The sequence below is a fragment of the Montipora capricornis genome, chromosome 11 (assembly GCF_036669925.1).
Source record: "Montipora capricornis isolate CH-2021 chromosome 11, ASM3666992v2, whole genome shotgun sequence".
In the NCBI taxonomy this organism is placed as follows: Eukaryota; Metazoa; Cnidaria; class Anthozoa; order Scleractinia; family Acroporidae; genus Montipora; species Montipora capricornis.
In genome coordinates this window covers 24,508,454-24,525,802 of record NC_090893.1, presented here as the reverse complement: position 1 = coordinate 24,525,802, position 17,349 = coordinate 24,508,454, and the positions used below count along the sequence as shown (strand labels likewise).

Below are 17,349 nucleotides of genomic sequence, written 5' to 3'. Positions count from 1 at the left end.
GATGAATTTCAGATTCTGTTTTGCTGTCAATACCTAGAAGGTCACAGTTAAAATCGCCAAGTAGAATGATAGTGTCAGATTTCATCCACGCCTTCTCGAAAACGCCATATATGTCCTCGAAGAAGTTCGGACATTCAAGTCAGTCCGATCTGTAAATAACTGAAAATAATGCAGAAGTAGTAGGAAATTTAATCTGGACCCAAATTGCCTCAAGATCTTTTGAGGCCAAATCTTTACGATGGGTCACCCTCAAATATTCAGCACAGAACATGATACATCCACCTCCTTTGCATTTATTCCTGTCTCGGCGAAAGATCTTCATCCCATCTATGTTCAAATGGCTATTAGAAATTGAGCTGTCCAGATGCGTTTCTTTTATGGCAATTATATCGAAACGACAAATGCTTTGTGGTACTCTTAGCTCGTCGATCTTGTTGGAGATACTACAGGCATTCAGATGAGCAATTTTTAAGTCCTAAGTTGAGGAGTTGAGAAGTTGGGCAGCTTGTTGAAGATAATTTTCATCGTCATCCCTAGGGTGTGCTTTGTTTAGCGAAACTGCGACATTAGAATTAAGATCATTGTGAGTGCTGTTCACCTCTGTTAGAGTCTCATTCCCGGTTTGGTCGAGAAAAGAATCGCTCAATTTAGGGAGAGAACAAAAAGCACACTCCCAATCAAGGTGATGGTTTTCTAAATAATATTTAAAGACTTGCTTGCCTATACCTATGCATCTTGCGTGAAACCATTGATCGCACGTGGCACACAAAATGGCGTCCTGGTTACTTCGGACGGACTTCTGACATTCGCCGCAGGGGAACTTTTTATGGATTGGGATGGACATCACCAGAGAACTTGATTAGTTGGAATGAGCATATTCCTGACACATCGTAAGGAACACGACAAGCCATGACCGCTCTTCTTGTCCTTTTATTTGGAACTGTCGAGAAGCTTGGAAGTAAAATGAAAACTTTAACAGATTCTATCGTTGTGCTGGTCTCTGCTGGTCTCTGCCCGAATCCAGAAAACCACATCGTATGGGGCTCTCAGGAGTGCGACGTTCCCCCGGCATACCAGTTGAAACAAACCACGACGGCTACAGCGACGAAAACGTCACTTCAAAATATAACTTTGAGCTATTGTAAGAATTTTATGATTATTCCATCTTGGTTATATTATACAATATGGGCAAAGTGTCCTATAAATGGATTGATATGGACGGATTTGAAGTAAAGATTGAGACTGAAAGATTCACTGTAGTTTGTCCACGTTGTCGTCAAAACCTTACATTTGGTCATTTCACGTAGTAGTTTTGACAAGTACGGGACAGAAATGTACGAAAATACGTGACGCACGTTCAGCACGATCATGATTTTGGTTCTTTTAACCAATAATATTACTTCTTTTTGGCGCTGTCATTTCCGTAGCCTTCGTCAAATGACGGATTGTGGTCTGACGAAGTTTCACATCTTTCAGGGGAGTAGCCAGGGGGGTCCTGGGGTGCCCGTGACCCCCCTCCCCCCTTGTGGCAGTCAACGGCATAATACAAACCATATCTGTGAGACTAGAACAGAGAAATTTATGTCATCTGCAACTTGCTTCATGCACTATTGATCTCAGACGTCCGTGGACAAGGGCTTTTTTTCAGCCCACTTTAAAGACCGTTGATTTCAGGCAGAGTTTACACGAAAGCGGTTTCACATCGACACGGTTCCATGACTTCGAAACCGCGTCAAAATCTATGTCAAACCGTTTTCGCCAGAAAATCAAAGTCCTGATGTTATAAGTGAGTGCTGCACTATGTGCTAAATTCACTATTTTGAATTGAACAATGCAAATTTCGCACCAAAATAGTAACCGTATTCAAATCGATGCAGTTTCACTGTTTACATGACAGATGAAACTGCATCGTTTTGAAAACGCTCCACTTTTGGCAGCAGTTTCAAATCAACACGGTTTCGGCTACAGTTTCGATCGGTGTCGTGTAAAGAGAAGATGTAACCGGCATCGAAACTACGCGGTTACAAATGAAACCGCGTTCGTGTAAGCGCTGCCTCAGTCTCCAGTTAAAAAATTCTGATCACGTGATAACATTTTTTGTGGCTCTGTGGTTTCGGAAATACCGATCTCGTGACTCTATTTTCTGTTGCTCTCCCCAAAGGGAAAAGCGCGAAACGGTGTTGACGGCAAGTAAGACTGGCCAAAGCTATTACAGGTAACCCAGGAAAAATCTTGTCCGAGGAAATAAGAAGCAGGTGAAAACTTTTCTTCAGGTTGTTTTCTTTCGAAACCACAGAGGCACAAAAGTGTTGTCACGTGATCAGATCTTGTTAACCGCAGACTGAAATCAATGCCCTTGTCGCCCTTGTCTAAGGACGTCTGAGATCGATAGTATTCAGCCATTGTATAGGCTTGTCGCCCCCCCCCCCCCCCCCCCCCCAGCAATCGATGCTCATCCAAAAAATTGTCACTTTCACCAAAAACACCGTGGATGACCAGTAAGTACCTAGGGTATGAGAGAATGTGACCCCCTTTTGAAAAATCCTAGCTACGCCCCTGTCTTACCCAGTGGCCAGACCTCCACGTACTAAATCAAAGAAATTCTAGAAAACAGAAGTGAAACCGTTAACTAACCTCAAGGCAGCAGGTTACAGACGGACCGACGAAAAGACAGCTGCTTAGCTCAAAGAAGGCAATGACCTTTGTGCAGGACAGAGCGCCGGCCCACACTTCAAAGGCGGATCAGACATGGTGTCAGAAGAATTTGCCAAACTTTTATACCCATGGACGACTTGCCGGCAAACTCGCCTGATCTGAACATTATTGACGATACAACGTACAAAGACCCAGCCCCTGAAACACTGCACTAGCTGAGAAGGCGACTACGGTTCGGGCGAAAAAATGCCAACTCTCGACACGCTTCAGGAGCTCACGCGTAATTCTTCTCCGCCGCTTAGAAAATATCATAAAAAAATAAAAGAGGCCATTTTGGTTACTAATATTTAAGTTATTCGATGTAGAATCAATAAGGAAGAACATACTTAATTTTCGAAGAGGTAGTAATTACCAAAATATAAGCCAACAAAAAATCGGAACGAACTTTTGAAACACCCTTTATACCTATTTATTTTACTTTTATTTTTTTTCTTTATTTCGTTACCTGTTTTACTATTAACCTTGTAAGTTACATAGCCCGCCTCGATTATCTTTGCTATATGCGAGTTGTGTATTTCTTCAATTTGTTAGATTTAAACATTTCAATAAAATGATGATGATGATGATGATAACAATCTATTTATCATGTTTCTTGTTCATGAAATTTGATATCCTCGTCGTGCAAGATGATTATGTAACATATAAAATATGAGCGGCAGATTTGGCGCGAAAATTGTTTATGACTTATTAAACGTCAGCATTAAAGTGTCAATGTACATTCGATATTTTTGATGATTCAAGACATTTTAACAGGGAAAATCAAAAGAAACGTTTATGTAAATGAAGAGAATTCTGTATCAGTTATACAGATATTGATTAATCAAACATTTCTTTTGTTTTCCCAGCATGAATCATTAATGAATTTTATAAGGTACTGTTATCATTCACATGTGATTATACTGATGTCGTCATAGTCACAGATATAACAATATATCATACCATAATATAAGTGCATCCTGTTCATGCGTGAAATCATGTGGCTGTTGGTGTCATTTTAAAAGATCGGTAAAAAAATGGCTTCAAGATACGAAGACAGTGAAACCTTTGACTTTCTTCAGTAAAGGTGATCACTTTTTTCGATGCTTTTAAAATGAATAAAAACTGAGATGTCTCGGATTTGGCGGATAGTTATTATCTGTATAGGAAAACAGAACATGGTGTATGACTGCGAGGGGATACGATTTTTTTCTTCTTGCGCTGATGTATCTCTCACTCGTTTTCTGCACTGACCGCCGTGAGATGTACTATCAACACTCTTAGGACACTTTCCATTTGGCAGAACTGATCGGCCAGACCCGGCATTTGGAAGGACTAACTGTACAACGCCTTTAAATCAACACACTTTGAGGATGATATATACTCCTCCAGAAGAATGCGAGGGATTATCGTGCAAGTGTTCTTTCTAATTGTTGCATTTTCTTTGCAAACTGATGTGTCTGGCCGGGTAGTTCTAACAAAGGGAAAGCGCCTTAAGATAAAGACAAGTTCGTATTCCCGGCAGTCATGAGGTATAATACTCTATTTATTGATGCTTTTAAGGTTCTTTATGGAGCGGAGAGAAATAACCACTTTTTGAAAGAGTTTTTTTGTGACATGCGGAATAAGGTCAAGGAAAGTGGGTTCCACTTCAAGAGCTTGTTTCTTCACGCATATCACAAAAATCCAACTCAATAATTATTGTTTTATCAAATATTGTTTGAGAGACGGATATCAAGCCACAAAAGCACTAGTGGAGGTCCCCTGTTTATTTCCTTTTGAACAGGGACAAATATAAATCAATTAACTAAGTGTGAGCAGGAACCCATGACCCGGAGCCTACAACTCTACTGTGTTCGTGTCATAGCCTGCGTAGCATGGCGGTTTTTTGTCGAGCCGGGCGCACGAGCGGCGAAGCCGCGAAATTCGCCCCCGAAGCACGCGAGCACGAGCCTGGATTCTCTTTTAAAACCAGTAAACTCATAGGTACGGATAATATCAGGTAGCGCATTCCACAACTTAGCTGATACGTAGGAAAAAAGAGAACTAAGACCATAGCTGGTTGTTCCAGGTTTATTGAGGAACAAAATGTACTTTCCGCGAAGATCATGCATAAGAAGGGGACGGGAGAGAAAACGCGGTTTTTCTGCCCTCGCCCGCCTTTATTACTTAGCAACCAAAACCGCCATGCTACGCAAGCTTTTCTTGTCACGGCGTTTTCACAGACCGATTTATTGTTAGATTGAATTTCCCGCTAATGAGACTCCCACAGGAGCCCGATGACCAATTACAAGAAATTAAGCTGACGTCATAGGGTCACCGAACCGTAACTGCCTTTGTTTTTTTCCGGAAAAGATAGTCTAAAAATAGATCGGTCTGTAAAAATGCCGTTACATAGGCCCAGTATGGGAGCTGTAGGCTCCGGGTCATGGGTTCCTGGTGTGAGGTCATTAGCCAATGATGCCAAGCTCGTGGATTTTTTAGGACTCTGTAGGTTGGGTGATTTCCGGAATTAATTGTAGGTTGTGAGCTAATCAAATTCAAGAAAGGAAGTTCGTGTGCAATGTTCCGAGATTTGTCAAAATTAATGGATAGCTAAGAAATAACTGAAAAGTCGGCTTATCATTGAGACATATGTAGACATTTAGCTGTTGGCTGAGACTCCAATACCCTCACACAGACCCTCGTAATGTCTTACCGTAAATAATTGATGATACCCATCATTTATTGCTTATTTTCTTTTTTTTTTTTTTTTGCTTTTAACACAAGATCATCTTTTGGCTATAGAATGAGCACAGACAAAGCTTTTCTCCTTTTGACATGGCCTGAGATAAGCGGAAAGATTCTTCTTCAGTAGGGAAAATAATATTATTATTCTCTGGTTAACGTTCGGTTTGAAGGTTAAAAGTTGAAAGATTGTACATCACTCTATAATGTCCACCAAATGAATGAATAAACATTAAACGCAAATGTTGGCTGGATTTATAATTGTTTTTAAATCTAGTTTAAAACTATTGTAGTTTTACTTTTACTTGCTGTTATTGCCACAATCTGAAACACTTGAACTAAACATGTAAAAACGTTGAAAACATTTTAAACATAACCCAGAATGAGCTCTAACGAGAATCTCATAATCCGCTGAAATAATTTATTGTTCCATCATTTCCTGGAGTGACTCGTAGGAGTTGGTGTGCAGTTATGTTGATTTGTATTCACAACTTTTTCAGCCTCAAGATCAACTGAAGAAGGTCAGGAATGTCGAGCGCCTGTTGAAGATCGTAAATACGAGAGAATTCACAGATTTCGCATCCTGTGTTGGCCCAGCGTGTTGGGAAGACATGTAACCTTGACTTGTGATTATTTTGGATTATTGTATGAAGTGGAAGTTTACTCTGCTCAAAGAGGTATAATATTTACGATATAATAACAAGCTGGTAGTTTCCCTGGTTTACTTATTTTTGCCCTTCTGCCTTTCTTGCTTATAATGTAACTTGGTAAGTTATGCAAAATCGATCATCCGCTTGCAAAATCATTTTTCTCGTAATGCTCACAAGAGTTCTTGTCCTGACTAATTCAGGAAATCAAGTTTTTAAGACGACAGCCTATCATAAAGCTTCGATTAGACAGTCGCTTTAATTGAATTTAATTGCTTGTATCATGAACTTCATCTGCATCATATTCCAGCACGCCTAAATTACCGTCGTTTGTGGTAAATTATGGTGGTTTGTAGTAGTTCTTAAGCATCTCGGAGCATGAAGACTAAGGGTATGTCCGATCAGTGACCGTATTCCGGAATAGGAATACATGGAATAGACGTTAGAAATCCTTCGTTTTTATGAGATTCACATTAAAATTGTCAAACACCTGCTAAAATGCTATTTTATACATATGTTTATTATCCTTGTTGCTTCAAAACATACCGTTTTAAATCATCACTACGCGTATTCTTATTCCAAAATAGGTTCAATCAAACGCACCGTATGTTAAAGGGGCTAGGTCACGCGATTTTAGGTAATTTTGTTTAATTTTGTTAATTATGAGCTCTAAACGTCAAATTGCCAGAGCAAGAGTCTTTCATTTGCAAAATCACGGCCACATAACAACTGAGAATGATTTTCCAGCTGTGTAAATGACATAGATACATATATAGACTGATATAAATTTGAAAAAAGGTGGGCTGACGTTTTTCAAATTTACTCAAATTCAATCCATTTCAATCCTCTCCAGTTTTGTCCATCCATGTCCCTTCTTGGCTTCCCTTGGTTTTCTTAGAGTTCTTCTGTAGTTTTGAACAGTTACTGTAATATTTTAGTTAATTCTATGACCATTCGGTCAGTGCTGAAATTGCCTAAAATTGCGTGACCTAGCCCCTTTAAGGAGGCTGCAAAGGGTTTTTATCTCAGAGGACTCGCGTTTAAGCCATACACTTACCGAAATATAATTTCGACCTACAATAGCAAAAGCCGGGAAAAAATTTTGTTAGACTTGAGCAATATATCGAAACATACCTTGTACACCTTCGTAAGTTTCTTCGCAAATTCTTTTACAATTTTTTTTCCAACCATCTTCCAACGATGTTTTCACAAATAATGCAAGTTCTACTGGGTTAATTTTAGGTAAAAGTTTAATGGAATTTAATTTTCAAAATGGTTTTTAAGGTATTTTTCGAAACTGATTTTAAAGGACTTGTGGCAGTGTCGTACTGCTGCCATCATGGCAACAGTCGGGGACTCGAGGACAACTTTAAGAATTTGCCTGAAAAAAGTAGTAGACGAACATCAAAGTGTTTCCTGTCTAAAGGATCTCTGTTGTAATCCTTTTCCTTTGAAAACCCACTCGTGCCTGTCGAAAACCCTTTGGAGCCTCCTTAACAATCCTCATTAAGACCAATAACTCATTCAAAACTGGGTGGGAGAACCAAAAGTCGCGATCCTGTATGCGCTCATTGGTATGTGAACTTGAAAACGGATTCATTACTCTGCTGTTGAGAGGAGTCTTCTAGCGTGAGAGTGTTTTTGCACTTCAAGAAACAGAGATATCTGCTTAACGCCTCCTTCAAAAACCGAAATTATTACCACACAAGTGAATAGTTCTCTCCGCGTGCGCTGATTGGCTAACTTGGAGTTGATTATCCAATTACTACTCCTCTCCGAGTAGCTGGCGTGCGAGATTTGAAATTTCCGATCACATTTTACGAAAATATAGTAGTTTTTTGGTTCGCTTTTTTTTCAGCTTTTGTGGTGTATACTAAAACAATTATTCACCTTCTCTTCGGTGACTAATAGTTAAATATCAGGTGTCTATAAATTTCAAAGTTGTGCTAGTGAGTATCTTCAACATTGAGAGTCGGACAATTCCTTTTTTTATTTCAACTGGATTTGCTTACAGTTCAAGTCTCTTGTCGCCGAATGAAAAGTCCACCTTTTCCACTGCAGGTCTTCCGGTTCATTATAACCAAGACGACAATTATGCTAATTCTGGATAAATAATTTAGTTGGTACTTGGCTCTAAGTTTTTGCCCATGTATAGTCAGATGCGGTAATGGCACTGCGACTGAACAACGCGGCCAAGAACTTTTATCTGGAAGTAACCACATTAGTTATTAAACTTTTGATGTCATAAACTACACAGCTGTCAAATCCACTCGTCCTGCTAATATAATCCCTTATTTTTTGTTTAGGCTGTCAGATTCAAGCAATTAGCTGGTTCATTATTGGCAGATTTTCAGATGACGTCTACTCAGCTTCCTCATCCAGCTTGGGTTATGGACCTGAACAGTGTCGACTGTACGGAAATGGTGCGTGGTTACCAAGCACCCAAAGAAATGTTAGCGACTTCTTACAAATTAACCTTGGTTATGAGTTCTACATTTGCGCCACAGCAACTCAAGGAAACCCAGCTGCTGATCAATGGACAACAAAATACAAGATATATACTTCGTTGGACAACATGAACTGGACGACCTACAAAGAGAATGGGTCAGAAAAGGTTTGTAATTAACGTTTTAGGGAAGATTTGCCAGACTTCTTTAAACAAATTCTATGGGAAAATTCACCACCTGACGAGGAAATTCCATGTCAGATTTGACGCGAAAAACCACAGGTACGCCAAGCTAACGGTGTAATTTGAGGGGCAGCACGAAAAGCCGGAATCCAGAATCGGGAATCTGAATACAGGAGACGGAAAATCCGAAACCGGATTTTGGATTCTGGATTTTGGATTCCGCAATCCGGATGCTGGATTCCGGCTTTTAGTGCTGCCGTAATTTGAGCATCACGATCAGTTAAAATTATAAGCGTTTATATGGGAATTTGAAAACGTGTTTAGGAGTCTAAAATAAAGAACATGAACCCAACAAAGATGACTTACCTTGTCTTTCCGATACCTTATCAATGTTTTTGTGGCGTACTTTGGCCATTTCAGCGGCATTAATATTCCAGGCGGTTCTAGGTCCGCTGTTTTCTCTCTCTATATTTATCTTCAAGGTTGGAAACTCCGATGAAGCAGTCGGAAACACAAGCTGCTATAAATTCTTCCAAATTCCACCGAGACCAAGGATAATAATGCTGCTACATATTTCAATCGTCATATCAGACAAACTTTCATCGAAAGGAATTGAAAATCGCCGATATGGGCTAATTTTGCCCTTAGCAACGTGCTTGATTTGGATGTACCGTGCACGAGACACACAGGATGGGCGACGAGGCTTTAGTCTCAGTGACAGGTACAACGTGAGGCCCTTCTCGGGAAAGTACTTAGCTGTCACGCACAAACGGACAAAGCTCAGGGAAATGCTGACGCATGAAAGATGTTTCGCAAACAAAACATAAACATTCAGCTTGTTTACAGTGTATGTCACTGACATCGTCGCCCACCTTGGTGTGTAACAAGTTTGAACCTTGGGCCTGGCCGGTAAGGTGTTTTCCAACGGCCGTACACGAAACTTTGTGGCAGAGCTTTGTCGACGGTCCCCGTTAGAAGGGAGTCGTTAGATTAGCAAGCCGAAATTCCCGCACCGCAGCTGTTTTAATTTGTCCGATAGAGAAGTTATTAGTTAGAGGAGGGTTTAAACGTGCACTGGGCTAAATCTGGAGGCGACCTGACGGTTCGGAGTGAATTTACGGCTGATTTCCTTCGGTAGATATGTGAGACCGCCGCCTGCAAGTAACCAACCTTGGAGAATCATATATAATTGTCACGAGAGAGCAACGGTCGAACTAAAACTCCCTAGAATTACGCTGAAACGGCCAGAAATGCTAAGAACATACCATAAATAAGACAAGGAGGCAAGGTAAGAAATTCTGGTGTATTTTTATGTTAATGCTCTAAATAACGATCGCTAAGGCCCGTTTTAAACGTCGCATTTTACATGTGCCGAATCTAATGCAAATGAAAAAAAATCTATTGTTTTCGCTCATTTGCATTAGATTCGGCAAATGTAAAATGCGGCGTTTAAAACAGGCCTAAATTCCCCACAAAAATTTATGTAACGCAACAACGATTCTCCGTGAGCTTGGGGAGAGGTGGTAAAAGTTTCTTTGAATTGCACAGCGCTTTTAAAGATGAAGCCAGGAATTTAGTTTACCTTTTGGGGAATGCTGCAATATTCAATGAGGGGGGTTCAAAACCTCCCGCCTCCCGTACCTTGCTCTTCCAGTTCCCGTTCCTTTATCTGCCGGCTCCCGCCCTTTTTAGTCCTGCTCCCGTTCCCTATAAATTAGGAGACGCAAAACACATCTTGGTCATTTAGCTACGTAATTCTTAAGTGATGACGGTCTCAATTGTTCCAATTTGCAGTTCTGAATAGACCTCTTTACAGTTGTGTACCATTCTCGTCACCAGAGTCTCGGTTCGTCCCAAGGCTCTGAGAAACTCTATGTAGGAGAACATGTGCCGTAGGGTTCTTATAGCCAATAATTAGCTATTTAAACCTTACGGCGACTGCTCACTCCTGGTGCTATCACGAATGCAGCAAATAGAGACGCTTTTGATTGTTCTTCACGAAAACCAACGAGAAGACACTTTGTTTCAGGGTTTCTCAGAGATCTTCTCTCCCTCAGTCAAGAGAAGAGCTCTGGAGTCGAGATTGAGTTTTGTGCTTAGTTACCTGGGCCCAGTTGTTCGAAAGCCGATTAACTTAATCCAGCATTAGCGTAAACTTTTGTTTCATGTTTTCAATTTTTTGATGAAAGTTGTTTTCAAGATTGACTCCCTCTAATGTAAAGTTTTGCCGAATATCAGCGTTAAACAGCATTTGGGAGTAGAGAAATAAACTCTTTGGTTAATTTTTAATTTGGGTATTAGTGTTAATCGGCTTTTGAACAACCGGGCCCAGACCTTTAAATGAAAGTGAAGCTAGTACAGTGTTGACCTTGTTATGATACAGACCTCCTTCCTTTTCTCATGTTAATGATGTTTTTGTCATGCTAGTTAGTAAGAATTTACATAAGAAAAACAGTGATGTTTTTATCAAAACAAGGTCAACTCCAGCCTCACTTTCATTCATAGGCCAGGTAACTAAGCACACAACTGTAATATTGTCTGTTGTCTCGTGTTCTGATAAATACACGTGTCCTGGGGTGGATCCAGATTTTCACGAAATGGGGCCTGATTAAAGGTGCCGCCGAAGGCAGCGTGTCTGTTGGGGACCCCTGGGGAAACTTTGGAATTTTTGATCCTCGGAAACGCGATTTCCGGCATTGTGAGGCAAAGTCAACGTGTTTTAATTTCTCGTTTGTTAAAGTTAAAATTCCATATTTTTGCATTAAAATATAACACAGCTGCGCAAAATTATATATGTTATTTGCCAGCTGGGAGGTCCGTGTAGCGAAAAACTGTGACTGAGGTCTTGAAAAGGCTGCCTGAGGCCGCAGGTCGAGGGGAGGTTTTCCAAGGCCGAGATCACAGTTTTTCGCTCTAAGGACCGACCCTTAGCTGGTAAATAACTTTTTTACTTTTCTCTCTCTCTTTTCCTTCCTGAAGTCACTCTTTTAAGTCTTAACTCGTACCGCGTTTGATAGCGAATACAGTACGCGACTTACAAACTGAACGTTTCAAAGAGAAACATTTTTATTTGAATTCACGCCATTATATTTTTAGGCCTCCTGTCTTCTAAAAATCTGTTTAATTTTGAAACACTTACTTTTGGATGTAAACGGATCGGTGTCAAAAAATGGAAATTTAAGGTCATTACATAAGCTCACGCAACCAGGGCTAGGATTCTTCCCGGGTTGGTGGGCAAGATAGAAAAATTCGGCCTGCTCCCAGGGCCAATCAGATTGCAGGATTCGCAGAATACCGCCCGCTCGCGCATTGAGAAAAAAATATGAAACGTTATGTACTTCGGATCAAATTTTCCTTTATAAAACTATGAGAAAGGTATGCTGTATTTAAACCTTTTTTTGAAACTTTGTGTTTCACCAAAAAAACGGGATCCATAAGAAGCATTCTTCGGGGTATATATCTTTCCACAAAACGCTGAACTACAGCATCGTAGGTGACGGGCTTTTCGTTGTGACTGGCGTAGTGCAAACAATTGGCAGCAAACAGTTGATGTTAGGGAAATTGTCTGGATCACAGGCCTGGTGAAAAAAAAACCACATTCGCAGCGAACCAAAATATTCAAATACCGGTGCGCATTTTTTTCTTAATCAGAAAACGTTTTAGCTACATCGAACAGCAGCGAATTAGCCATCTTATTTAAAATGTACTTGTATTTATTTTATATTTTTACAAGTTTATGTCACTAGGTGTTTCAATTTAGGGGGTTCGATCGAGCCCCCTGAACACCCCCTCCCGCTCCCCCCCAGGTCCGTCCCAGGTTTTCAACAATCAGTCCGGAGTTTGTTGGGATCATAAAGTCATTAAAATGTAGAAGTGGGATATGACGAAGTTGCAGTGAAATGTCACCACGTAGTGAAATCTTAGTCCGTTCTGATTCACGGTCATAGACCGAATGAATAAATAGAGGCCTCACTAGCCTCGTTTGCATGGAGAAAACGCAAAAGAAATGTTTCTTGAGAGCACAGAAACAAAAGAATACATTTTTGGATGCTATTTATGCATTCCGTTTAAAAGGAGCAAGCTAGGCTTTTGTACATTATGCTTTTGTTTCCCCACTAAAATGCTCCACCTTAATGCTCCAGTTCTCCCACTAAAATGCTCGGTCGTCCCGAAAAAAGTCACTAAAATGCTCGGATAATGCTCATTATACAAATGTTTTTTTTTTTAATTTTGTCATGGTTTTAACTGTTAACACTTACAAAAACCAAGTGAAGCTATGATCTTCGCAGTTATGATTCATTTCATATACCCTTTCATCACTTACAGAAACGTACGCCTTGTCAGGATTGTTACTTTTTTATCTGACTGATCGGACATCGATAACACAGACCAAACACGGGGTGCATGCACACTGGGTCACAGCCACGGCTCAAGGAGTCACAAAGAAAAAAAAAAGGCTGCCTAGACTCTTGAAATGTAAAACCGCTGACATTTCCTCAGTCTCCACTCAGCTCTATCAGGGTGGCATTTGCCCTTTTGAGTTTTAGTCTTCATTTTCTCTGAGAAAAATAATTTCTTTTTTAAGTCTCTCTCGAAAAAAAAAAAAATCCGGGAAAATGCCACTAAAATGCTCGAATAATGCTCAATGCTTTTGCCTCAGTGAAATGCTCGAAAAATACTAGCATAATATACAAAAGCTTAGAGCAAGCTCCCAAGAAGCTGTTCCATGCACGGACTCGGACCTTTCACTACCGCACCGAAAAATACTAAGACCTATTAAAATGGTCTTCAAACGACATTTTTATAATAAAGTCGCGTCGCTTTGCCTAGACTTTCGAAAAGTGCGTCCTCTCATGTAGATGGCGCGCGCAACGAAGGACGTTTCATACTTGATTGGCGCCAATTTTAGCGACCCAAAAACGGGTCGCTAAGCTAGACCAATCAAAGTAGTCCTCGTGGACCCCAGGGGATAATCTCAGGGGGTAGAATTGTCAATCAAAATTTGCCATACGCAGTGAAGCTTGACTTTCAACAGAGCTACTAAGGCCACCGGATATTCCGAATTGCGCGACTATCAGGGGAAAACAATTTAAGAATATCTATCTTGCAGATATATGTTTGTGTCTGCTCCAACCGGAGCTGGGAAAAGTCTGGCCTTTGAACTAGCCCCGTACGCTCTTGATCGTTTACTTGGAGAGAATTGCGATGCTATCGTCTTCGTAATGTTTCCGCTGATTTCACTCATGAAGTACTTGGTCTCTATTCTAAATTGCCGTGGCATTAGAGCGTCATACGTAGGAGACAACATAAGTATAAACTGGTTTGTGGAAGTCCCGAGGCGATTCTCAACAACTATCGACACATTTTTCGTCGAGTGGAACAAAAAGTTTTAAAATGCATGTGTATTCATCGGCAGGACTTTTCCGCGGGTGGCGGGTGGCGGGTGACGGGTTTCGGGTGGCGGCTGACGGGTGACGGGTGATGGGTGACGGGTGACAGGTGGCGGGTGACGGGTGACGGGTGACGGGTGACGGGTGACGGGTGACGGGTGACGGGTGACGGGTGAAGGGTGACTAGTGGCGGCCTGACACAATTGGGAAACAATCTGCGTACACCTTGATTAACGCATAGTAGATTAGACCAACAACTAGTAAACCAAAACAATAATTACTTTCAACGTACTTATATTAGTGCAACAAAACGTTTAACATTTAAACTCTTCAACCATCAATCTCAAAATATACAGTTCAAATCACAATACCAGAGGCCTTTAGCCACGAGGACGGCAACGGCAACGAGAACGCCACGAAACAATGGGTTTAATGAGCAAAAACAATCGCACGTGCATTTTACATTTTAGTGCATTTACAGTGTATGAGCCAACAGGCAGCCCAAGCTTGGTATACGATTTATAGACTTTGTATGGGAAAACATACTTTGGGCTTATAAATGCTAAAATAAACTGTAAATGTAGAAATGAAGTTCGCTAACCTCTACATACAGTTGTCCTCGTGTTTTCTGTGCAATCGGAGGGCAAATTTTTGTCCGTTTTAGTTGGAAATGACAACTAACGACATCGCAAAACCTCGAAAGCCACAAACCCGTCTAAAACGGACAAAAATTTGCCCTCCGATTGCACAGAAAAAACGAGGACAACTCTATGTAGAGGTTAGCGAACTTTATTTCTACATTTACAGCTAATTTTAGCATTTATAAGCTCAAAGTATGTTTTCCCATACAAAGTCTATAAATAGTACACCGAGCTTGGGCTGCCTGTCATTAGCCGTCCTGTGCAAAACAACAACATGAAGGTAATCACATAATGATAAATTTTATTTCTTTTTTCTTGCTTTAACGTCGCTCAAAGTAATTTAGTTCGCCAGCATTTTCCAAGTTACACAAATGGGGACAATCACGAAAGTGTTACAAAAAGTTATATACATATTTTGAAATGACGTTTCTGTTGCCGTCGCTGTCGTCGTTGCTAAAGCTCTCAAAAACCGCATCTTGTAAACAATCATGACGAAAAAATTGTACTGACATCTTCTAAAATACGTCTGCTAAGGCCAGCATGGAGCAAGGAAAGTTGTAGCGATGTAAAAATTGTAGATCATATAGCTTGCCCCTGAAAAAGTACTTTTCCGCGAGGTTACCCGACACGCCGGTCCTTAGCCTGTGTACAGCCGCCCGCTCTCCGAAAAAAAAAATCGGAGAGGAGCGTCTGTGATTTATCGTTAGTAATCGTGTTCCGGAATAATTTTGCATACATTATTAAGTGATCTACGCTGACCAAAATTTGCGTGGCTCATATTTCGTTAGAGCTAAATTCTCAAAATGGTGGTCGATGAAGTAGATTACAAACGTGCATCGAAGAGCGTCTCCGATAGTTTAAGATACCTTGGCTTTATAGCATAGAAGCACTCTTTAAAGGAAAGGATGTATTTGCAAGTCTTCCAACCAGGTACGGCTCTGATCTTCAGAACAGTACAGATCGTTGCCGATGAGCTGTTATTTTCCTCGGTGTGTTCACATCTCATATCTTCCAGGGCATCACGCTTTGTAGATTGTGCTTGAGAATGGCTAGGCTGGTCCGAGCAAGGCGTTGGGATTACATTGACTGGTGAGGAATTGCGGGAGACGTTTTCGAGTGGACAATCTTTTGAATATTGCTATATTCACCTCTTGAAGAGCGCTTTCGTTTCTTTTTCGCTGACAATTCCTAAAATGTACATCGAATCGATTTCCACTTTACACTCCATAGATAAAAATTCCGCTCGTACTTTAAAAGAAAAACCTCTTTGACAATCAAGAAGATTTTTATTCGTGTTTTGTACCGTGCTCAAAGTACACACGAACTCATCGTAAAATAAAAATAAAAGCCAATCAAAACTCGTTGTTTTGATGATGTAATGATCGATGGGTAATAACCAATCAAATCATTTTCCACACATTCCAGGAAAAATCACGTGGTATGGAACACGATTATCAACGGTAAATCACAGACGCTCCTCTCCGATTTTTTTTTTGGGAGAGCGGGCGGCTGTACACAGGCTACGGTCCTGTGAGCACGTGCTAATTTGATAATGCTTGCGTCATCAGCGTGTGAATTCAAGTCAAATCACATAACTTTTCTCATGCACGGCTACAAAACTAAAGAGAGCTTACTTAAATTCTGTCCGACGACGTTTTCTTTTGATTGTCACGTATTTTTCCTTTCGGCTTTCCGTGTGGCATGATTTCTCAGTTATTTCATGTCTTCCATTGATTTTCGAAAATAAACTCTTGTGAAAAAATAGTCCTCGAAAAATCGTGTATATAGGTTCATGAATTTTATTTGAAATTGTGCTACCCATTGTGACCCTCCACCAGTCGCCTGTCACCCGCCACCCCTGAAAAGTCCTGCCGTGTATTCCTTGACGAAAGTCATTGCATCGCTAAATGGAAAGTTTCACTGAGACGTACTTTTAATTCCGGTCTAGCACGTCTCCTACACCTGAAGCCTGGCCATTGCAAAATTGTGGAAAACGTTCGTCTTAGCCTCTAAATAACACGTTTTATGAAAACTACTATTTTGCAGCGTTTGCAGCAATTTTCCAGTAAAAACAGCAAAAACGTTTATCATGACAAAATTCTTAAAAAATTAAAATTACAGCGCCTACCTGATCTTTCATGAGTGAGATCATTTGACTTTCGTGACGATTCGAAGCTTTCCCTTACTTGATAATCTTTCAAACTATTGTTTCGTTTCTATCAGCACAAATACGGCACAAAGTGTTAGTCCAAAAATATCACTGGAGATCTCCTTTCCAAACGGCGACTCAAGATGGAAATAAGCTTTCGTTTTATTTCGTCTTTGTTTCTGATACCTTTAGCACAAACACAACAAATTTCCTCTTTCGATTTCGTGGAAACAAACATTTTCGATTGTGAATTTTCCTATAGAATACGGAAGTATGCATGCTTGTCGATTTTGTATTCATCTAACTTGTGTCGTAACATGCAATTGTGAATTTTTTTTTTTGAGGTAACGATCAAATTCAGGTCTTGTCGGAAAATATATCCTACAGTTTTTTTCCACGATAAAGCTGAAGCTCAGTGGACTGCAATTATTACTTTGAAATGGGAAGAGAGCAGCACACAATTGTTAATTGAATT

At 40.5% G+C, this 17,349-nt stretch overlaps 1 protein-coding gene across 3 annotated transcripts in view; it reads left to right on the top strand.

Moving 5' to 3' along the window:
• Window positions 1–17,349, top strand: part of LOC138024810 (uncharacterized) — a 194,628-nt gene that overhangs the window by 124,248 nt on the left and 53,031 nt on the right. For all 3 annotated transcript variants that reach the window (XM_068871987.1, XM_068871985.1, XM_068871988.1), the window contains 2 exons: window positions 5,919–6,095; window positions 8,372–8,679. In XM_068871987.1, the coding sequence (XP_068728088.1) occupies window positions 5,919–6,095; window positions 8,372–8,679 (485 nt within the window). The remainder of the gene's footprint in view (window positions 1–5,918; window positions 6,096–8,371; window positions 8,680–17,349) is intronic.